The sequence below is a fragment of the Xyrauchen texanus genome, chromosome 12, assembly GCF_025860055.1.
Source record: "Xyrauchen texanus isolate HMW12.3.18 chromosome 12, RBS_HiC_50CHRs, whole genome shotgun sequence".
Taxonomy (NCBI): domain Eukaryota; kingdom Metazoa; phylum Chordata; class Actinopteri; order Cypriniformes; family Catostomidae; genus Xyrauchen; species Xyrauchen texanus.
In genome coordinates this window covers 43037580-43061136 of record NC_068287.1, presented here as the reverse complement: position 1 = coordinate 43061136, position 23557 = coordinate 43037580, and the positions used below count along the sequence as shown (strand labels likewise).

Here is a 23557-nt window from a genome sequence, read left to right as displayed (position 1 = left end):
CATCATTGAAAGTTGGTGTACAGATGTAACAACATTAAAGAAGATGTGGTGTCCTAATTTGGATGCGCTCCTTATCAACTGTAAGCCTTTCTACTTGCCGCGGGAGTTTTCCTAATTTATTCTGTTTATATTCCTTCACATGCGTGTGTGAATGCAGCGCTGCAAGAGCGGGTTGATCAGAACACAGACATGGAACAGCAATACCCGGACTCACTTATTATTATTCTCTGTGAGTTTAACAAAGTCAACATTACATTACATTACATGCCCCACTAGAGACAGAAATACACTGGATTATTGCTACACAACAATAAAGGATGTATAGCGCAGCTTTGGGACTCTCTGATCACTGTCTGGTTCATCTTCTTCCAACCTACAGGCAGAAACTAAAATCAGCTAAACCTGTAGTAAAGACTGTAAAGAGTGGACCAATGAAGCAGAGATGGAACTACAAGCCTGCTTTGACTGCACCCGCTCTTCACTTCAGACAAACATTTACACCTCCTACAACCCCCCTCCTCCCCCTTCATGCTACTTAATCTGCACTTAAGAGGAGGTGTGCCGTGTTTTCCGGAAAGAAAAGACAAGGAAAGCACAGGGCCCACCCACAGAGTTTCACCCACTTGTCTAAAATTTTGTGCTGACCAGCTGGCCCCCATCTTCACACATATCTTCAACAGATCACTGGAGCAGTGTGAAATTGCCTGCTGCTTCAAACACCATCATTCCAGTCCCAAAGAAGCCCAAAATCACAGTACTTAATGACTACAGGCCTGTCAAGTTATTTGAGAGACTGGTGTTGGCTCACCTGAAGGACATTACTGGACCCTTTTTAGATCCCCTTCAATTTGCTTATCAAGTCTGTGGATGATGCTGTCAACATGGGATTGCATCATATCCTGCAACATCTGGACAGACCAGGGACATATGCAGGGGTCCTTTTTGTGGACTTCAGTTTGGCTTTCAACACAATCATACCAGCTCTCCTATGGATTAAATTAACCCAGCTCTCTTTTCCCACATCTATCTGTCAGTGGATCACCAGCTTTTCTCTAGATCAAGAGCTATTCTCTCTTGGCTCTCAACGAAGGCGGTCGCAATTTCTCACCCTCTCCCTACCCTTATCTTCCCTGCTTTGCTCCTCTCGTCATATCTAGTCTACTGTCTTGTACTTGAGAGACTCTCTCAGCACTGCTCTTCAAACTAAGTCATCATGGATTTGATCAACTGGTCTCTCAACGCAATTGACACCATCTTCTCGACGAGAAGTTTGGGTTCGGGGGAACCTGTCTGCCCTGACGGAACGTTCGCAGCTGGCTACACGATGGACGCGTGGGAGAGGTGGCGGGTCGTGTGTCTGGCGGCTCTTTCCGTGGAGGGCGTTGAAGATATCTACCTATTCGGTACCATGATAACAGGTCTTCTGCTGATTGGATTAGGCATTGCCCTGGTTTATCGAGGAGTTAAGAAGGCGGTGACAGCTGTCCAAAGCCTCACAAGGCTGCCCGTCATGATTGAAACAGTGGGCAGAGCTGTCTGCACTCAGACTGGGTCTATGAACCAAAATACGGATAACATCATGGAGAAGCTCACAGCTTTGCAAAGGCAAATGGATCGTTTCAGAGACCAAAATGGACCAGGAGAATAGCCGTGTAAATTAGAATGCGGCTACTCTCCTTAAGACCAAACAATCCCAATCTTATCTGTTTCGGCCACCCTCAACCAGCACTGGCCTTGGCCAAGGCAGCTGTTGGAACAACAACTCCCCGGAAGAGCACTGCAGTGAGCCACTCTGCGTTCCTTCCCGACTCCCCAGACACCTGGTGATTGTTGACTATGTCTGGGACCTGATCAAGGTTGTCTCCATGGCAACTTGCTGTGTATCGCTATGACAACCCTGCGGACTGAGGGACCTAGATTAGATGCTGGCATAGCGACTCTCCAGGCCTACACACACATGAACTCTTACACATATATACAGATATGCAATCATCCACCCGATACCCTATCCCTCAGCCAGCGCTTTGTACCCCCAGTCTGACAGGCGGGTCTGTGACCAGCGCCGAACATGGCTGCAGGTCCGGATGGCTGCTTGCCTGTGCTGGGCCACCTCCACCCCCAATCCCTCCCCTGTTGCAAGTCTTGTTCATGTTGTAGAGTGTACTGATTATGTGCTAATGTTGCTGAAGTGTTTTTTTCCCTGTTCCCACACTGTACTTCTTAAGGAGCATAGTCTGGGGGCTGCCTTTTTTTTCTCCTCTCCTCTCCTCATGTCATGCTGTATTTCTTCTAATTCCCTGTCTTCCTGTCCTGTCTCCCCTTGTCATATGTATGTTTGTATGGACAGGTCGATGGCCAATTTCACTGGTTTACTATGTGACAATAAAGGACTACTACTACTACTACTACTTTCTGACGGAGGGCAGCAGCTTGTGAGACAGGGGAAATTCACTTCCAGCACCTGTACAATCAGCACTGGTGCCCCCCAAGGATGTGTGCTCTCCCCACTACTCTTCTCCCTCTACACCAATGACTGCACCACCAAGGACCCATCTGTCAAGCTCCTGAAGTTTGCAGATGACACCACTGTCATCGGCCTCATCCGAGATGACGATGAATCTGCATATAGAAGGGAGGTTGAACGGCTGGCTGTCTAGTGCAGTCAAAATAACCTGGATCTGAACATGCTCAAAACAATGATAGTGGACTTTTGGAGGAACACCCCAACACTGACCCCCCTACCGTTCTAAACAGCACTGTGGCATCAGTGCAGTCATTCAGGTTCCTGGGCACTACCATCTTACAGGACCTGAAGTGGGAGATACACATTGACTCCATTGTGAAAAAGACCAGAACTGTCAGGCACAGGAACAGTTATTCCCCCCCTCAGGCAATCCATCTCATGAACAGTTATAACTGCCCCACTGAGCAATAATTATGTGCATTACACAGCTTATCCATCCATCCATCCATCTTTAACCGCTTATCCGAAGTCGGGTCGTGGGGGCAGCTGCTCCAGCAGGGGGCCCCAAACCTATCCCAAGCCACATTAACCAGCTCTGACTGGGGTACCCCGAGGCGTTCCCAGGCCAGTGTGGAGATGTAATCTCTCCACCTAGTCCTGGGTCTTCCCCAAGGCCTCCTCCCAGCTGGACGTGCCTGAAACACCTCCCTAGGGAGGCAGCCAGGGGGCATCCTTACCAGATGCCCAAACCACCTCAACTGACTCCTTTTGATGCAAAATTACACAGCTTAGTCTATTTATATTTATCCAACAGTTCCTACCTCTTCTGCCATCCATTTCCTTGCATCTGTATATAACAGATTTGTATTTGTACATATGTATATATATATATTTTGTCTTATTGTATATTTCTATATATACTTATATTTTCTATTCACTTTTCATTTTTATTAGTATCTCTGTCTTGTTGTTGTATTGGTTGTGTACTGGAAGCTGCTGTCACAAAGACAAGTTTACATTTATGCATTTGGCAGATGCTTTTATCCGAAGCGACTTGCAGTGCCCTTATTAAAGGGACAATCCCCCCGGAGCAACCTGGATTAAGTGCCTTGCTCAAGGACACAATGGTGGTGGCTGTGGGGATCGAACCAGCAACCTTCTGATTAACAGTTATGTGCTTTAGCCCACTATGCCACCACCACTCCCAATTCCCAAGTTCCTTATATGTATAAGTATACTTGGCAATAAAGCTCATTCTGATACTGATCATTTATTTTTGGTCGCATTTGTGACTATTTTAACCATAGTCTGGAGTCCTGTAGTAAGCAACCACCCAGAACACCCTCACGACGCCCTAATGACCATATAGCAACACACTACATTTAAACCATTTAGAACAACTTAGCAACCGCATAGCAACACCCCGGCAACCAACCACATCATCCTAGCATTGTGATGTCGACTTTTGCTAAGGCAAACACCAATCACGTTGTCTTCAGAAAATGTACAATTCTAGGACCACTCAGCTAGTTATACATTATCGGTCATGAATGATTCAAAGTACTATACTAGTTTTAACTCAACTTTATTAGGTTAGTCAAACTCAATTTAGTAATGTTTTATATAATGCATTTTCTTCTGTTGGTCTAACTTAATTTATTTGATGAATCATTAGTATATGCCAGGTGAGTAAGTACAAGGACAGTGAAACTGTTGCACTGTCAATTTGATAACATTGCTTCAAAACCATCCAGTCCCACACAAAGCATCCTGGGAAATGGAAATCTCCTGCCCGGTTTCATAAATGCTACAATAAGTATGTATGTAGTCCCAACTCAAATGAATTAAGCAAACTTAAATTTTGCTAATTTAATCAGATAGAACGCAGTGAAATCACGTTGTGCCAAAATGTTCTAGAATTGTGTTGCTTCAGTTTGTTTTAATTCGGCATTAATTTTTGTTGTTGATTTGTTATCTAAATAATATACAATGTGTATCTTTTAATGAATCTCAAAGGAAAGAGCAGCGAAAAGCACATAAAGACAAAATCTTGTACATCTCATTCTGACACAGCGGCCCTTAGTGTTGCACATATAATATAGTATATATGACAGAAGAACTTGGTATTTTAATAATGCATGGATGGGTGGAGTTGTATCAAGATATATTACATTAAGAGTTAAAAATCACCTCTGGCGTACAGAAAACAGAAAAATGGCTTGATATCTTCCTACGAGACAAAAACACGTGGGAAAGGGCTTAAGTATGACATGTGAGGCCTCTATCTCTGACTCCGAGATATCACTGGACATAACGAACAGCCAACAGAGTGTGCACGGACAGATAGAGAAAGACAAATGTATTAGACGGATAACCCTCGAATCTGCTGTGTCCACTAAAATGTTGAGTAAATTCTACAAAAAATCCAAATAATACAACATTCATCATACAAGGGGCGTTATAGTGAATCTCACAAAAACTGGCAAAAAAACAAAAAGGCTTAATTTCCATCATGCAAAAAATGGCCTGGATATTTCTTCGTGAAAATCATCCATTTTCAATATAGAAACACTGAAACTACGTCCAAAGTAACAGTGGTTACATCATAAGTTACATAACAGAGGCCAATTAAAGAAAGTCACTGAAGAAATGAACGGAACAATATTTGTGATAAGACAATTTAAGTAAAGACATACAATTACAACATTGTGCAAAAGACAAATAATATATGCGGAAAGACTTTTCATAATTCATACTGTAACACAAGTGAGGCATTGAGTCATATAGCTCCATTAAGCCAACAGATAAATCAACAGTAAAAGATGAGTGGAGACAGAAAGGAAGGCAGAAAAACCTCCCAGACCTTCGGAGACCTCTAGTGCTTAACCTGAACTTAACTTAAGTGACAAATCCATCAAGCTGCATTCAAAAAACATACAGAATAATGTTGAATAAATGTTCACAAATTGTCGTATTATATTGAATATATGGACAATTAATTGAATTGAATGTAGCAATTTATGTTACAATGGTTATAAAAGCAGTTTATTGAACTGAATAAGTTATTTAAGACTAGTTTCAATTATTTAAACGTGACAATTTACGCTAGAATGTTTTTATGAGTCACAAGAACAAAAAGGGGGGGCTTGAGTAGCTCAGAGAGTATTGACGCTGACTACCAATCCTGGAGTCGCGAGTTCGAATCCAGGGCGTGCCGAGTGACTCCAGAAGGGTCTCCTAAGCAAACCAATTGGCCCGGTTGCTAGGGAGGGAAGAGTCACATGGGTTAACCTCCTCGTGGTCGCTATAATGTGGTTCTCGCTCTCGGTGGGGCGTGTGGTGAGTTGTGCATGGATGCCGCGGAGAATAGCGTGAAGCCTCCGCACGTGCTACGTCTCCACGGTAACACGCTCAACAAGCCACGTGATAAGATGCGCGGAGGCAACTGAGATTCGTCCTCCGCCACCCAGATTGAGGTGAGTCACTACGCCACCATGAGGACTTAGACCGCATTGGGAATTGGGCGTTCCAAATTGGGGAGGAAAAGAAATAAGAATAGTTTGGAGAATTATTTAACGAACTGAATGTGACGATTTACGCTACAATGGTTCTACGAACAATTATTTTTAAATATAATTGAATGCGACAATTTACATATGAATGGTTGTACAAACGATTATTCCAGTTAATGCAACAATTTACGTATAAATGTTTTTAGAAACAATTCACTGAATTAAATGCAACCGTTGATGTCAAAGGTTTTACGAACAATTTATTGAACCGAATACACCACATGTAAGAATGGTTTCACGAATGATTAATTAAATGCGACAACTTACGCAAGAATGGATTTACGAACAATTATTGAATGCAACAAGTTACTTTTAAAAAGGATTAATTTAATTGAATGCGACAATTTATGTCAGAATGGTTTTAAAAACTATTTATTGAATTAAAAGTGACAATTTACGCATGAATGATTTTTTACGAAATATTCACTGCTTGAGTTTCGTCAACGAGGCAAAATGTAAATCAGTGTGATAACACGCACTTAATTTTTGAGTTTTCATTAGTTTATAATGATATCCTGTAAGTTACGAACTTTCCCATAGTACCAAAAAATTACTTATAAAATGGTCAAATTAATTATTATGTGTGTGTGTGACACAAGTGCATTTCTCTTTATAATGCAGATGTCCTCATTTAAAGCAGATGTCCACCCAGATAGACACACATCACTGACCACTGAATGCCGTGAACATTACAGGTGAAGAATCTGATGAGACGCTAAAACCACAAATCCTTCAAATTGTGGCCTTTTCGAGAGGAGCACAGAGAAGATCAGACCAGTTGAGAACAGGGTGAAGAACACAGGGAATGGGTGTGGATGAACGTTTATCTCTTAACTGCTAGTGCGGGACGTCTAAAATGTGTGTCATATCTCATGTTGTTTGTGTTTACAAGCATCTACGCAAGCGTGCATGAATGTGTAGGGGACGACACATGCAACACAAAGTCAGAAATCAACGCAAAGCCAAATCCAATCCATGCCATCCTGTCTTGACTTCCCATTTTGAATCACCCACAGTTTAGATTTCATCTATTATGTTACAACAACTATGAGAGGGATTAGAAGATTCCTTTTAGGTTTAAGAAGAAAATCCCAAGTAGTAGTGACGAGGTGAAGAAGTTCTCTGTAAGTGTTGAAGGAAAGGGTAAAGAGAATTATTATTATTATTATTATTATTTTAGCAGGCACAGCCACTGTGTTCCTCAGGGGACATGTCCTGCATACTGGAGTCTTTGTGGTTGGACAGTGGACCACCGTCTCTGTCCATACTTTCATTCATCTTCTCACAGATCACGTCCACCAGACGCTCAAAAACCTGCTTCACATTAATGTTGTCTTTGGCGCTGGCCTCAAAAAACTGGAAACCTGAAGAAAAAGCAGGAAAAACACTTCGAATGAGAGGCAGAGTAAGAGAAAGCAAACATACAGAACTAAGTTTGACTCTCTGTTGCCCGTCTGAATAAAGTGTCAAAAAAGCCAAATAGATAAATAAATAGTTCTCACCGAGTTCATCAGCTAGCCTCTGACTGTCTTCTGTCGGAATGAGTCTGTCGTCCTCCAGGTCACACTTGTTGCCCACCAAAATCACCTGTGCATTATCCCACGAGTAAGTCTTAATCTGAGTGGCCCTGAGAGTGAAACGTGCATTCAGCAAACATTTACCACACTTAATACTTAAAGAAATATTCTGGGTTCAATACAAGTGAAGTTCAATCGACAGCATTTGTGACAGATTTGCACTTCATACACGGATGAGCCAAAACATTATGACCACTCGCAGGTGAAGCAAATAACATTGATCATCTCCTAACAAAGCCACATGTCAGAGTCTGGGTTGATTAGATGGTAACCGAACAATCAGTTCTTGTAGTCAACGCATTGAATGCAGGAGAAATGTGCAGGAGTAAAGACCTGAGCGACTTTGACAAAGACTAAACTGTTATGACCAGATGACTGGGTCAGAGCATCTCTGAAATGACAAGGCATGTGGAGTGCTCCTGGTCAGCAGTGGTGAGTGCCTACCGACAGTGGTCCGAGGAGGGACAAACCACAAACCGGTGACAGGGTGTTGGGCGCCCAAGGCTCATCGATGCATATTAGGCAGGTGGTCATAATGTTTTGGCTCATAAGTGTACAGTATAGACAATGTATAATTTGTACAAGTCACTTACCAGTCCTGAACAGCACTGAATGAGTCCTGGTTGGTGATGTCATACATAAGCAGGAAGCCCATGGCCCCTCTGTAGTACGCTGTAGTGATGGTTCTGTATCGCTCTTGTCCGGCTGTGTCCTGAACAACATAATCATGATAGTAATTATAATGGACATGGTTGCATTATCCTGTGTTGAATTGAGCTGTATGTGTGTACATCAGTTGCGAGGTGAACGCTGTGATAATGTATTGATGTTGATGGTGTGATTACCAAGGCTGACCACTAGAGGGCTGTCAGTGTTTAGGGCTTATGTAGCACAACATAACCCCTCTATACTATACTTTCTCTAGTGTCCAATTTGGAGAGTAACCTGTATTATTTAATCATATTTTTAAGATATTTATTACCCCTGTTTAAGTTGTGAGAAAATCAGAATAAAGATGACATTTTATTAAATATAATCCATTATATATATATATATATATATATATATATATATATATATATATATATATATATATATAAAAATATATAATTTCAATGATATTCATATATTTAGTTGTATGTATTTTTATATTTAATTTTAATATTTTTTATTATATAACAGGTTTAATAACTTATAGATTTTATCTTTTTGTCATTTAAAAATAATTATTTTAGTTATACTTTATGTGGAAAAATCAAGCAGATCTAAGGACTATTGTCCTGGGTTGGCACAGCAACTTGGAAACTCCTATTGGCTGACTTCATTTACATAAAGAGCCATCCCATCATCAGAAGAGGAGGAGAGAGCGTGTTGCCTGGGTAACGCTGGGTCACTCAGGTTTACACATGTTCCATTAGCACTTGGCAAGAGTGTTAAGACATCAGAGATGAGCGTCAATGAACAGCCAGTCAGAAAAAAGCATCAAGACTTGTCAGAATACAGAATGATACATTAAATCATAAAAAAAAAATATATATATATATATATATATATATATATTAGTGCACTCTTTATATTTGCTTCCAGAATTAGTGACATGTCTACCTGAAAGGATTAGTTCACCCAAAAGTTTAATTCAGTCATTATTCACTCACCCCTGTGTTGTAACCCAATATGACTTTCTTTTTCTAAACACAAGGGAGAAACTGTGAAATAATGTTGTGCTCAGTGATGTCACAATGGCAGTTTATGGTGACCACCTCTTCAAGCTTCAAAAGAACACAAAAGTATCATTCAGAAGTCTAAAAATGTATTCCATGAGACTCATGATTGTTATGAAAGCATACGATAAGATTTGGTGAGAATCTAATGTATTATTTAGTGAAAATGTTCACTGACTGTTGATCTCCTGTGTGCGTTCATAATAGGGCACGAGAGCAACGTTTCACGCAGCCCCCTCGCAACATTGGGACATTCAAACGAAAAATAATCAATAAAAAATTGTTTATCTAAAACCAGGTCACAACACAACTGCACACAAAAAACAGAGAACAGAACTCATGTCTGAAGAGTTTGTAGTCGAAGAGTTGATGCAGTTCTATGCCCAGCCTTATTTTTTTTAACCGGAGTACTCTGAAATCAAACAGAAACATAGAGGAGGCTACAGGCAGCCGTAGTCACACCATGTCTTAACCTGGGCGGCTGTGGCTCAGTTGGTAGAGCGGGTCGGCCCTAATCGCAGGGTTGGTGGTTCAAATCCTGGCCCACATGACTCCACATGCCGAAGTGTCCTTGGGCAAGACACTGAACCCCAAGTTGCTCCCAATGGCAGGCTAGCTTACATAGCAGCTCTGCTGCCATTTGTGTGTGAATAGGTGAATGAGTCGCAGTGTAAAGTGCTTTGAATATCGTTAAGGCTTAAAAAGGCGCTATATAAGTGCAGACCATTTAACCTGACGGCAAATGACACACAATAAAGTATCGTTTCTATGCTAATCAGAGTTTTTGTCCTAACCAGAAGTGACGAGAGATGGTAACTCTGTCTGCTGTGAACTGACACCAGTCCTAAAACTTTCCAAAAAAATAAGGCTGGGCATAGAAATGCATCAATTCTTTGAAAAAAAAAAAAAACTCTTCAGACATGTTTAGTAAGTTCTGTTTTGTGTGCAGCTGTGTTGTGTTCTGTTGTTGCTATCGCTGTGGAGGAAAACAAACAAGTTTCCGCTTGAACGCCCCAATGTCGCGAGGAGGCTGCGTGAACCGTTGCTCTCGTGCCCTATCATGAACGCACACAGGAGATCAACGGTCAGTGAACATTTTCACTAAATAATACATTCGATTTCATGCTTTCATAACAATCATGAGTCTCATGGAATAATTTATTAGACATCTGAATTGTGATTTTGCATTCTTTTCGCAATTTCTCCCTTTATGTTAAAAAAAACACAAATCGTATAGGATTATAACACAGGGGTGAGTACATAATGACAGAATTTCCCTTTTTGGGTGAGTTGTCATTTTAACCACTAGTATACATTATCCCCACACTTGACAGAACAATATTACAGCATTTTACTGTAATCTAAAACACATTAAAAAAAAAGTGAGCTGCATAAAACCATATCATTGCATGATCGTAAATAAAAACCTTACTTACAAAAAAGGTGCTGTTGCTTTTGCATAAATCTTTCAAGTTTAAGTTGAACTCAAGGTATTGTTTGACAGACAGATAGATATGTTCTGCCTGGCCAGATCAGGTTTTATCTGCTCATTTTCCCAGAAATAGAAATTAACACAGACAAACAAGCCTTTCTAGCGTTGGACCAGAGCCACAGTGCACATTAAGACGGCACTAAATACGCTGCAGCGCCCGCAGAAATCCATTTCACATTCATCCCTAAAAAGAAAAAAAGCTTTAAAGCACTTTAAAGTTGAATGGCTTTGTATCACATGCATTAACCCCAGAAAAGGCAGAACAGCATACTACCATACTACTACCACTTTTTCTATAATAATGAGGAGTGGTGGTGGCGTAGTGGGCTAAAGCACAGAACTGGTAAGCAGAAGGTTGCTGGTTTGATCCCCACAGCCACCACCATTGTGTCCTTGAGCAAGACACTTAACTCCAGGTTGCTCCGGGGGGATTGCCCCTGTAATAAGTGCACTGTAAGTCACTTTGGATAAAAGCATCTGCCAAATGCATAAATGTAAATAATATGCACAGTATGTATACTGTGCATACTGTGCATACTGTGCGAAAGCGCACACTGCATGAGAACCAACCACCCTACCCTAGACTTTAAACCTAAACCTAATCAGTAGCATCATAAAAAGCAAATGTGCAATGGGAAACGCAATTGCTCAAGCAACCACGTCATTTGTGGTGCTTCTAGGACAATTTTGTCTCACTTTTCCCCGGCCTTTTGCATCGCAAGTGCAATGCTCTATCAGTTGAGTTTCGGTGCAATTTGATCGAGCTCGAACAAGCTTAAATGTAGTAAATGTAGTCTGTGGCCATTTACCTCAGAACTGCCGAGATACGCGCAAGGAGCCACTTAATATCAGAGATCAGACTGGTACTGTACCAACCAGCAAACCGACACTACAGCATCTACACACCCATCTGTGTCTGGTAATTATGGCTTTCTGAAATGTTTAATAATGCCAGTAATCTGACCTTCAATTCCTGAGGCTAAAACCTAAAGCCTTAAGCTCACAGCCAAACAAACCACAACACATTCAGACAAAGGAGAATATTCTCGAAAGACTTCAGTCAATGTTCAAAGGCTAATCTATAACACATACCTTAATCCTTTAAGCTAGTTTGCAAATCTTAAAAGTTGCCGCCATAGTTTTGTATATCAACCACTGGTTTACACAGTCTCTGGTTTGTTATATGAGGGCTCCCACAGCCCTTGACCAGAATTGATTACTATATGTATGTCAGAGCTGAGTATAACTAAAAAGTTTATATTCACTACAGAATTTTAAGATTACTTAATTAATATAAAAACAAACCCAGATTTGCAGTTTGATCCTCTTGTTGTTGCGAAAAACTGTTTTAACCTTAAAGTCGATGCCCACTGTGCTGACGAAGGCTGACGTGAAGGAATCGTCCGCGTAGCGAAACAGGAAGCTGGTTTTACCGACGCTGCTGTTGCCGATGATTAGGAGTTTGAACATGTAGTCGAAGTTCTGGTCAGCCGCGTCTTTCTGTGACTGCTGCAAACGCGAATCGGTCACTGATGCCATCTGGAAGAAAAGCAATTGGTAAATTAATCCTCAAACTTTCACGAACTCGTATTCAATTTGTCTACTTCAAAACAAGGTTTGCCTTCTGTTTAATTGCATAAAAACTTGAGAACACGATCATCTTCAATTAGGGTTCTCTTTCTTAATATACGTTCCAGGTCTCTGTGCACTTTATTCCAAAATGGTAAATGGTCTGCACTTATATAGCGCTTTTTTTAACCTTAGCGGTTACCAAAGTGCTTTACACTGTGTCCCAATCACCCATCCACACACACACACTCATACACCAATGGCGGCAGAGCTACCATGCAAGGCACTAGCCTGCCATTGGGAGCAACTTGGGGTTCAGTGTCTTGCCCAAGGACACTTCGGCACGTGGAGTCATGTGGCTCCACCAACCCTGCTATTAACAGCCGACCCGCTCTACCACCTGAGCCACAGCCGCCCCTAGGGAAAAGGAAAAAAGTTTGTCTTCGTAATCTTTCACCAAGATGTAACAACTTGCCCCATCTCTGAAACAACTTTCCTTTTCGGATGACGTCACCAAGGCCTCCTATTTTTCAAACCCGTCATATAAAAGGGGTCCCAATCATTTAGATAAAACCAAGTGCCACCCAACGTTTTCTAGTTATACTAGTTTTCTAGTATATCCTGTTTCACTCTGAAATATGCTACACTATGGAAATAAAATGGGTTGCGGACACGGTTTCATGCCATCCTGTTCCCCTTGCATTCTGGTCTGAAAAAGGATATCAGATTACCATCTGAGCAGAACCTTCAGTTCCAATCATCTCCACCAACAGAAGAGTCCAAACTAACAGTCAAACTCTTATAAATGGAGATAAAACCCCTCTACTGCCCAGCTGATCAATCCGACCCACATGGCCTGCTGCTGTCATGGTGACCGGCCCACAAACAAAGCATGCGGACCCATTAAAATGCTTGCAGAGTGCACGACTCATATTCAGAGGTGGAGATATTACAACAAAGAGGGAGGGTGACTGCCTACAGCAGCTATTGTCTGAAGGACGGAAGAGCACTTGTTTGGGTAGCATCTCTTTGAACTCACTCTTGCATCTGTAATTTAGAAAGGAAGGTTTGTGAGTTGGAGGGCGGATGATAGCGCTGAAGGACGCTTCTGAGTTCTCAACTCAAAATGGCACGTATCATTCACTCATTGAGGTCCACTCACTTGGCAACACATTATTCTGATGATGATTATGTGCAGCACACCAGCTTTCTCTGAGCTCAGGGCTTGTCGGAATGTGGGGCCCCCTCGGTAGAAATATTGTAACTGTCCAACTTAAGGTTTATAATGTAGGGTTGCAAAATGATTGGGTAAGAAAACACTTGAGGAGGTTTTGAAATGCAGATCTTCCCATTGTAAGAGGATAAATTGCTCCAACTAAAACGCAGAGATATTTCACACAAAACTTTGATTACCGCATAATGTTGCTGAGCCTAGACCTGACCAACTGAAGCAACCCCAGATCATAACGCTGCCTCCAGAGGCTTGTACAGTGGGCACTATGCATGACGGGTGCATCTCTTCATGTGCTTCCCTTCTTACCCTTATCCAATCTTTATGCTCTCTAGCATATTGTGCCACAGCTGTTTAGTCCCAATCCTGCAAGTTCTCGTCACATTGTGCGTGTGGAAATGTTCTTACTTTCACTATTAAACATAGCCGTGAAATCTACTGTCGATTTTCTACGATATGACCTGAAGCGTTCTAGTGATCTCCGATCTCGATCAGTCAAGATTTTATTCCGACCACATTCCTTCTGCAATGCTGACGGTTCACCATCATGCTTCCAGGTTTTAATAATGTGTTGGACAGTTCTTAACACAATTCCAGTGATTTCAGCAATGTACTAAGTTGTTCTCTTTGCTTGATGATGGACAATAATTTGCCCCTTCTGAAACACAGTAACATCTTTTCCACGACCACGGGATACGTCTTCCGACATGGTTGTTAAAGAAATAAGAAGCTACACACTGCATCAGTTAAGCTGCGTTCACACTGCCAGCTACTTTGTCGCTGCATGTCACCAGCGGCTGGCGGTTAGGTCGCTAGTGGTGTGTATGGAGAGTCCAAACAGCACTGTTTCTTTTCAATTAATATTATTATTAAAATATTAGGATCACGTGAGCTCTACCATCTTCTCTCTTATTGGCTGTCGCTCCCAAAAGTCACTCTTCATTAGCATGGTATGCGAACACACGCATGTACTCTGTACGACTGGAATGGTTTGCGCTACTTGTGGGTCCACTAGGTGGCAACACTGGGCTGTTGCTTTCACGAGGTAGTAGAAGAAGAAACGGACAAGAGAGAAGTGCCAGTAAACTATTGGAGAGATTACAAACCCTGCATCCGAAATCACAAACTGTCTGAATATGTTCTGCATTTGATTAAAGATGCACTTCTCGGATGGTAAAAAAAACGACATTCTTTAAATATGCTTTAGTATAGGAGTAGTATAAATAAATTCAGGACATAGTTCATCCAGGGATGCAGGTATTGACCCGAGATATGAATATATGACATAGTAACACCAATCACAAACTCTTATGAATGCTGAGGATTCGGACACCCTAGTGCCTTGGCATACTAAAGTAGGGAAGTATACTGTTCGGATGCAGCACAAGACATCATTATTTGTTCAGAAACAGTACAAAGTCTAAACGTGCTGCCGACAGAGGTGGAGATATCTCCAGACACATTAGAGCTTCGAGGACGCTGAAGGGAAAGATATTTACAGTGATTTGTGCTGCCCTTTGCAGGTTAGGAGGAGTAAAGCCATGCGGAAAGCCATGAGCGTGCATGCGCCAACCAACTGTGTACGTGCACGTGGTCAAATGGTGTATACTTTCATAGGCCCTCTAAAAAGTCTTGTCACATGTTGAGCATGTGCACCGCCTGCATTAAGAGGCCTTCCATTTACTCACGGCACATATTAGCAAAACTGAAGCCAAATACATCACAAGAAGAGGATGAGGCACTGTGAGGCACCGCAGCTTACACTATGACCCAAATCCCACTTCTGCAGCTCATAGCATGTTTGTGCCTGGATAAAACTGTATATAAAAACAACATAACACTTTTCAAATTACCATGTGCTCACTAATCATTTCAAAGCTCACTATGCACAGTTTACTATCCATTATGCGTGATGCTCATCTCCGCTAAGAGCAGAATCTCCCATGAGAGACTTCAATCAGTCATTTTAAGGACTGCATAGAACCCCTTCCCTCCATTAACATGACTTTATATCATTAGTCTTTTAGTCTTTGAGATCTGATACATGAAGAGATCCCATTAGATGAAAGAGTTCTGGATTGTACCACAGAAAATCATTTCAACCCTCAGTTGATAAACCACGAGATAAACAATGTAACGTGTTAACATGAGACTAGTGTGATAAACTTGTTTACGAAACATGTCTATGCTAGGGACGTGCACGAGTGATCGACTACTCGAGTACTCGTTCTGCACCAACTAGAGGACCATTTAAACACTACTCGAATATCACAAATAGACTTTTTCTTTGCGCTGTGAGCAACGTTGAATTCTGTACTTTCCCTCTGAATCACCAAATCTCACTATTACAATTTAGTCCACTTTGGATTTGTGTTGTCAAGGTGTTGAATTAGAGAAGACACGATGATGATATTTGGTTCTTGTTGGAGTCATGCAACCCAATGGACAAGGATCTGTTTTTATTGTAGAAAGAATATTTTATATTCTTTTATAAAAAGCTCATTTTCACCACTTGTTTTTCTAAATAATAGCATGTGAAATGATCAAAATGTGAGTTTATATATGTGCATAAACTTAATGCCATTAGCTCCGGTAGATTGGAACAATGCACGCCTGGTCCCCAATCACCCTGAAGGTGGTGCGCGAGGGATAAAGGCGGCCGGTGACGACGGTTCGAGATAGAGAGAGAGAGAATGACATCCAGCTGCACTGTGTGTTTGTTTGTGCATTCAGTTTGTGATTAAAACAATTATTTATATTGTCAAGCCGGTTCTCGCCTCCTCCTCTCCCTTAACCCGCTTTATATTGGTGCCGAAACCCGGGAAGGAGTAGGGATGCCTGTCGCAGAGTTCTCGACACAGCCGTCCACCCAGGGGAGAGCCGCTGCCATCCGCCAGGGGACGGAGTAGCCCGACTGCCCGGATGTGGGGAATGGCCGCCATCCGTGAGGCGAGTGGGGACTTAACTCCCCGACAGTTAGGAAGGAGCCGCAGCCAGGGGCGGAGGAGTGCCCTGCCGTCCCCCAGAAATAAGGAGGGGTTGAAAGAAGACCGCCGTCGGCGAGGGGAGGAGGGAAGTGACTCCTGACTGCCAGGAGCGGTAGGGCCGCTGCCAGGGGTGGAGGAGTGTCCCCACGAGTCGCCGGGAACACGGAGGGGCGTTCTGTCCGCTGGGGGTCGGAGGTCTGACTCCAGACCGCCCGGGGAGAAGCGGCTGCCGTCCGCCTGAGAGGGTGGAGGAGTGATCAAGGACCACGCGGCGGAGCATCAGAGAACCGGTGAGGTTTTTTCCTCTCTCCCTCTCACTCTGTCACTCCGTGTTGGTCTTTATCCCTCACCTTTTTTTGTTTTGTTGTTGTTTTTACCCACCTGCCTCCTCCCAGGTCGAGCAAGGAGGGGATGACCCACCAGCAGACGGGGGCGCAAGATGTTCTAGAGGTGTTTATACTTGAAGCACCCGCCGTTGTACTATTGAAACAACAGGGAGCTTCTTGGTTGGGCGTTCAATTTCTCCCATTCATTTAACCCTTGTGCGTCAATAAAAAAAAAGTCACTCAGAGGTCCTTAGTGGACAAAAATGTCAGCGTCAAAAAATTCAATAAAAATATGATATATTCATATTATTTTCCACTTTCACAGACCTGATCAGTCCTGAACATAACTACCAAATATTCATACATTTTCATGATTTATAACCCTTTAAATGCCAGTTTGTTTACATAATGCCACTGTTGTTTTACACACCGTTAAGCCGTTGGCATTAACACAGCCAAAATTATCAAAAAACTAAAATGAAACAGACAATTATGTCCACAAGTGTTAAATAGAAGTGGCCCCTCTACTAAATAGTCTCTGGTATAAACCAGGCTTTATAGAGGAGTTATCAGTGACATCTGACTTTCATACTCATGCCGGAGGGCCAAATGTTGTGTAGAGGGACAGGACCTCTTGTTACCATGGTACTGATCTGTATATTGATCGCCTGGCAGATGTCCACAACTGTTTTTCAGTTGAATTATGGGATTAAGCAGGACACTCGTTTTGCTCTCAATCATTTGGATTCAAAAGTAGCAATTACACAACATTATTGAATAAAAACATAACAACTAAAACTAAATGGTGTGTTGTTTTGGTCCATGCATGGATGGATCAACCAAATTTACCAAAGGCTTTAAACGGGACTACATTTAAAAAATATATATAATTAAAAAAATAATAATAATAATGAAAGGGCTTCAGTCAACATCAAACCAAAGCTGGACTTCTGTAAGTCGTTTATTCTTTTATCACAAATGCATAATAGGCGAAATATAAACACAACGCACATCGTGCTTAACCCAAAGTTTATAAAGCTGCTGTCGTTTCCCCATCCGGAGAGACAGCAAAGGAGAAAAGCTAGTTTTGAAAAGCTGGAAGACGCAAGTTCCTTCAATTCTTACCTTAGCACGGGCACGTCAGCGCTTTATTTCGTGCTTCGTAAGTCCCCGGGATTTCCTCTGGTGTGTATGTAAAGTAACAAACGCCGTGTGTATGTGACCGAGCACCCGGATCTGAAGTGTGTACACAGCGGCTTCGAGCTCCGACCTGATCATCAGCACTGCCACAGTTAGGGGCCGTTCACACCGAACACGTCTTTGCATCCATCTGTGCTGTTTTAACATATATATTTATTCTCTCGCGCGCACGATCGTCGCGTTTTTATTCGCTGTGTAGAAGTAAAAATAAACTTTAACTTAACTTCAAGTTTTTAATGATTTTATTCTATGTTATGAGCTACACGGACATCTTTGACCATTGCGCAGTCTCGCACAAGAGTGCTGTTTTTATACGCTGTCACATAAAAACAAACTTCAACTGTTAAAATGCATCTCGAGACACCTGCGTTCTGTAATATGAGTTGCGCTAAATTTAGCCTTTTTATTTCAAGTTTTCAATGGTTTTATTCTATGTTATGAGCTACACGGACATCATTGACCATTGCGCAGTCTCGCACAAGAGTGCTGTTTTTATACGCTGTCACATAAAAACAAACTTCAACTGTTAAAATGCATCTTGAGACACCTGCGTTCTGTAATATGAGTTGCGCTACATTTAGCCTTTTTATTTCAAGTTTTCAATGGTTTTATTCTATGTTATGAGCTACACGGACATCATTGACCATTGCGCAGTCTCGCACAAGAGTGCTGTTTTTATACGCTGTCACATAAAAACAAACTTCAACTGTTAAAATGCATCTCGAGACACCTGCGTTCTGTTATATGAATTGCGCTATTTGAATGCAAGTTATAAATGCAAGCCGTGAATGCAAGCACAGGAACGCCATGTTTTTTATACGCCAAGTATAAAGAAAGTTAAACTGATACAAATGCGTCTAGAGACTCATGCGTTATGTTATGAGTTGCACTACGTCTAGCCTTTTTAATGCAATAATTAATTGTTTTATTATATATTGTGTGCTACACGGACGTCTTTAACCATTGCGCCATTTCACTGTTTTACAGCATCTCGCGCACGAGCGTCGTATTTTTTAAATGGTGTGTCAAGTAGAAAGAAACCAACTGTTACAAATGCATCTTGAGACACCTGCGTTCTGTTATATGAGTTGCGCTGCATCTAGCCTTTTTAACGCAACTTTTTCAATGTTCTATTCAGTTATGCGCTACATGGACGTCTTTGATCATTGCGCAGTATCGCTTTTTTTCAGAATCTCGTAGAGGAGCGTCACTTTTTTTTATATATATCATGCAAAGTAAAATTAAAGTTATCTTCGTTCAACACAAGGATTGTTTCGGTGTGAAAGGCCCCTCGCAAAGTTTGCAACCAAACACATTTCAGTAATTATTCAGAACCTCCTGATGGACATTTTCTTTTTAAACTTTGTTTTGTTGCTAATTTCAGCTCTGTATTTTATTTTATTTTTTCTGAAATGTAACAACGAGGACAACATTGTTTGGACAACTCCCCTTATCGGTCTGCCAATGATGACATCATAATTGTCTTAAGATACCTGATGATGTAATAATGGTCTGCCTGATTCAGCACGATCTCCACTCTTAATCCTCAATCCATATACGTATATTTCTTTATTTATTAACCAAAAATACTTTCTTTTGCTGCTTTGCATTTACTGATTTCATTGCAGGAAATGCAAATATGGTTTCTGAATTACCATGTGCACCTTCACACCTATAAAGGACACTTATGATATATTTTAATCATAATTATGGACAGACATTTAGGTTTCCATGAACAGGGTATATCACTACAGTGGGTTAAAAAAAAACTATAGGAAATATTGTCTGTTTATCTTAGCAAGTACTATAGGATTAAAGAAACCTTAATTCCATTGGGATTTACACTTCCTGGTGATTTATGTGTCCACCCAGAATTAGCATATCAAAGAGCTTTGTAATCAAGCTATCATGAAGACATATTCACTTTCACAGATGTACTAAAGATTGCTTTGCAAAACAGTATTAAACACATTTATTTCTTCTTATCTTGGTTCTTTTGACATCTGCTTGTAGTAAAGTCCCTTCAACATTCAAGTTTTTGTCAGCTAACCATTTCTACCTATAATGTCTGTGTGAGCTTCATCATCTGTAACATCTTTGCAAGTCACTTAGGTAAAAATAAAAACATTCACAAATACCTGGTTTGGACTGCTTTATATTCAAAGTGATCTTTTTCAGATGGACAAACATTGATATGCATTTAACTAAATAACTGATGGGAAAAAAGAAATATTTGGTATGTACACCAACTACTCATTGAAATACAAACAAAGGCTAGAATTAATATAGAGAACATTCCACTCAGTTGCACTTCTGTGACATCACAGTAGCACTGGAATGTTGAACATGTCTCTATGTACACATTGATGACAGGAAATAAGTTCACTTATCTGTTTAAACATTACATGTACAACAATGATCAATGGGTCGTTCACATTTATACTGCTTTGCTTCTTATACAATTTAATTTCCTTTTTAGTGTCATTCAATCAATAAAACATGTAAACAGGCTCATAAATGCATTGAAATCGACAAGCCTATGATTGGTCCACTCATTTTTCACACACAGCCTTCTAGTGGAAAAATATATGGATTGTTCATTGTATTGTTTAACACATATAAAACACACTCAAAGCAGTCATAAAAAGCTATATAATAACTACTGCATTTAAATAGATATTCTGTTTACAATAAGCAACATCTTCAGTGCAATTACCCACATTGAAACATTATAGTTCCCTTATGTCGTTCCACAAATATACTCTTAAAGTGATAGTTGACCCAAAGATATTCAGAAGAATATTTCAACTCTGTTGGTCCATACAATGCAAGTGAATGGTGACCAGAAATGTTAAGCTCCAAAAAGCACATAAAGGCAGCATAAAAGTAAATTTCAAAGCAGCTTTACAGCAGATCAGCATTAACAGAGGATACAACTGTAATGTCTATAATGTCGATGAATCATCATTGTGTAATTAGATAAAATATGATTATTAATCGTGTTTAAAAATAAGTAATTAAATAATAATTGTATTAATAACCCCAAAAAATTCAGAAGCGATAAGATGTGGGTGAGAAACAGATCAATATTGAAGTTAATCAATATTCAATTTTTATTTTTGGCAATTAAAACTTTGTGCATCTAGTAAAAAAAGGACTTATATATTGATCTGTTTCTCAGCCACACTTATCATATCACTTCTGACTACATTCATTTAATTACTGGAGTCTTATGGATTACTTTTATGCTGCCTTTATGTGCTTTTTGGAGCTTCAATGTTTTGGTCACCATTCACTCGTATTGTATGGACCAACATAGCTAAAAAAAATATTTGTCAAAGTCTTCATTTGTGTTCAGCAGAAGAAAAAGTCATACACATCTGGAATGGCACGAGGGTGAGTAGATGAGAGAATGTTCATATTTGGGGTGAACTGTCTCTTTAAGATTCTCAGTATGGCACAAGCTGTTGGCATTGGTAATATTAAGGACACTCATTGTATTCAAACTAGAAGCATTATTGTTACACAAGACAGCCTTTAAAAATTAAACAAGAGAACATGCACAGGAGAATTCTCTAAAATATCTGCCTGTCAGTTTGCTTCATGTACTTCACGAAAGACACACAACGCTGATATAAAATGCTCAAATAGTTCCCAGATGTAGAGACAGATATATTAGATTTGTGGTAGTGGCGAAAAATCCTACGAGGTTACAGAGGTTAGACAGACCATGATAGTGGTAGAAAGTGGATCTGTGTTCCTTGTATTTCGGATCCTGCTCGCGGAGTTTGGTGTATCCTTCCTTATTGGCGCTCATGCCCACCTGACCTCCCAGACCATGTTCCTTCTCGATCTCTTGCATGACCAGCATGCTCTCTGTGGCAGACGGCCCGAACCACTGTGTGTTCAATCCGGCCATGATCACAGACACAAAGAACAGAGTCATCTGTAATGGAAAACAGATCAAATTCAAAAACAAAACAAGTGTGAGAGAAGGTGTTAATTGCATTTTACATTTTAAAAGTTAGGTACATCTACCCCCCCGAACAAAATTACAAATGTGTATGACTTTATTTCTTCTGCACAACAAAGACTTTTAGAAGCATATATCAGCTCTGTGAGTCCATACAATGCAAGTGAATGGTGACCAAAACTTTGAAGCTCCAAAAAGCACATAAAGGCAGCATAAAAGTAATTAATACAACTCCAGTGGTTTAATCCATCTTCAGAAGTGATACAATCGGTTTAGGTGCGAACAGACAAAATGTAATTCCTTTAATACTATACAGCTTGCCATTACAGTCTCCGGGCATGATAGTGATTTCAAGCTCGATTACACTTCCTAGCATTTGCCGCTTATGCGGAGTGCTAGGAACTGTAATCGAGCTTGAAACAATCGAGTTATAATTTGGTCTGTTCTCACCCAAAACCAATTGGATCTCTTCTGAATTTATGGACGTATTAATTACTTATATGCAGCCTTTATGTGCTTTTTGGAGCTTTAAAGTTCTGGTCACCATTCACTTGCATTGTAAGGACATACAATATATACTATTCACTAAAAGATAGAGTGGTCTGAAAAGTTTGACTATCCCCTGGTCTCGCTTAATATGTATTCTTAAAGTGTAAAGTTACTGATGCAGGACGTGTAATGTTTAGTTTGGTCACCTGTATGCCCTCGTGCCAGTCCAGCAGTTCTCTAGGGTGGTACACAGCATAAATGGCCAGATTGACAGCATTACCGCCCAACAGACAGTAGAAATAAAATGGAAACAACTTGCTTTGCACAAGACCGAACGTGTGCATGGATACCTGTGAAATCAGCACAAAACCTGTGGATGAGGAGGAGGAATCATGAGTTATCGGCATGATATTATAAATGGATTAAATAACACTTATATGCTGCATGGTCATACATTACCTGCTATGAAAGACACCCACACTTGCATGCCCCAGGTGAACGAAATCACTAAAAGATGAAGCACTTTAATGAAGGCAGTTGGGTCTCCCTCAGTAGCCATAATGAACTTCTGAAAAGTGAAAAAGTCATAATAAAAGATATGCAACGTCACAGGAATAATCTAGGGAGGTAATGCCTTTAAAAATGTAAGTGTGTCAAATGTTCAACACAGATAAGAGCTCTGTGCATGGAGTAGTGACGATCAAATGAAAACAACATACAGTACAACAGCAATAACGAGTCTTCTTCAGTTTCTTTGCGTATGATCCTATGATCGATTACGTTTTGGATCAACCAATTCAATGAACACATTAACTGAAAATAGTCCCTTTCTGCTCCGTTCTTAGGAAAATGACAACAGCACGTTTCAAGACTTCCGTGACAGTCGTTCACGCAATTTCCCATATTACACGGACGTCTGTTACTTACGCAAGGTTGACACACTGAAGCAATTTCCT

General features: G+C 40.8%; 2 protein-coding genes across 4 annotated transcripts in view; both read right to left on the bottom strand.

The window, feature by feature from the left end:
- Positions 1-4018: 4018 nt before the first annotated feature.
- Positions 4019-18207, bottom strand: LOC127653025 (ras-related protein Rab-3D-like). Of its 2 annotated transcripts, none has more exons than XM_052139509.1 (5): positions 18065-18207; positions 12132-12365; positions 8207-8325; positions 7539-7663; positions 4019-7400 (listed from the first exon to the last, which is right to left on the bottom strand). In XM_052139509.1, the coding sequence occupies exons 2-5, from the start codon at positions 12363-12365 to the stop codon at positions 7213-7215; spliced, it is 666 nt and encodes a 221-aa protein (XP_051995469.1). In that variant the 5' UTR covers positions 18065-18207; the 3' UTR covers positions 4019-7212. The 2 variants fall into 2 exon arrangements, with proteins under 2 accessions (XP_051995469.1, XP_051995470.1); XM_052139510.1 differs by having other exon boundaries at positions 12180-12365.
- A 1991-nt stretch (positions 18208-20198) lies between these two features.
- LOC127653038 (transmembrane protein 205) overlaps positions 20199-23557 on the bottom strand; it is a 3491-nt gene continuing 132 nt past the window's right edge. Inside the window, exons 1-4 of one of the 2 annotated variants that reach the window (XM_052139530.1) lie at positions 23529-23557; positions 23061-23169; positions 22808-22971; positions 20199-22085 (exon numbers count right to left, since the gene is read on the bottom strand). The exon at positions 23529-23557 is cut by the window's right edge and continues 132 nt beyond it. In XM_052139530.1, the coding sequence (XP_051995490.1) occupies positions 21783-22085; positions 22808-22971; positions 23061-23160 (567 nt within the window). In that variant the 5' untranslated portion in view covers positions 23161-23169; positions 23529-23557 and the 3' untranslated portion in view covers positions 20199-21782. The other variant, XM_052139531.1, reaches the window with a different exon arrangement.

Excerpts from the sequence above, each read along its gene's own strand:
- LOC127653025 (XM_052139509.1), bottom strand. The coding sequence starts at position 12,365 with ATGGCATCAGTGACCGATTCGCGTTTGCAGCAGTCACAGAAAGACGCG. Across the intron at positions 8,326-12,131 it reads GGATCAAACTGCAAATCTGG|GACACAGCCGGACAAGAGCG; the intron begins GTTTGTTTTTAT and ends TATGTTGTTCAG. Across the intron at positions 7,401-7,538 it reads GAGGCTAGCTGATGAACTCG|GTTTCCAGTTTTTTGAGGCC; the intron begins GTGAGAACTATT and ends CTTTTTCTTCAG.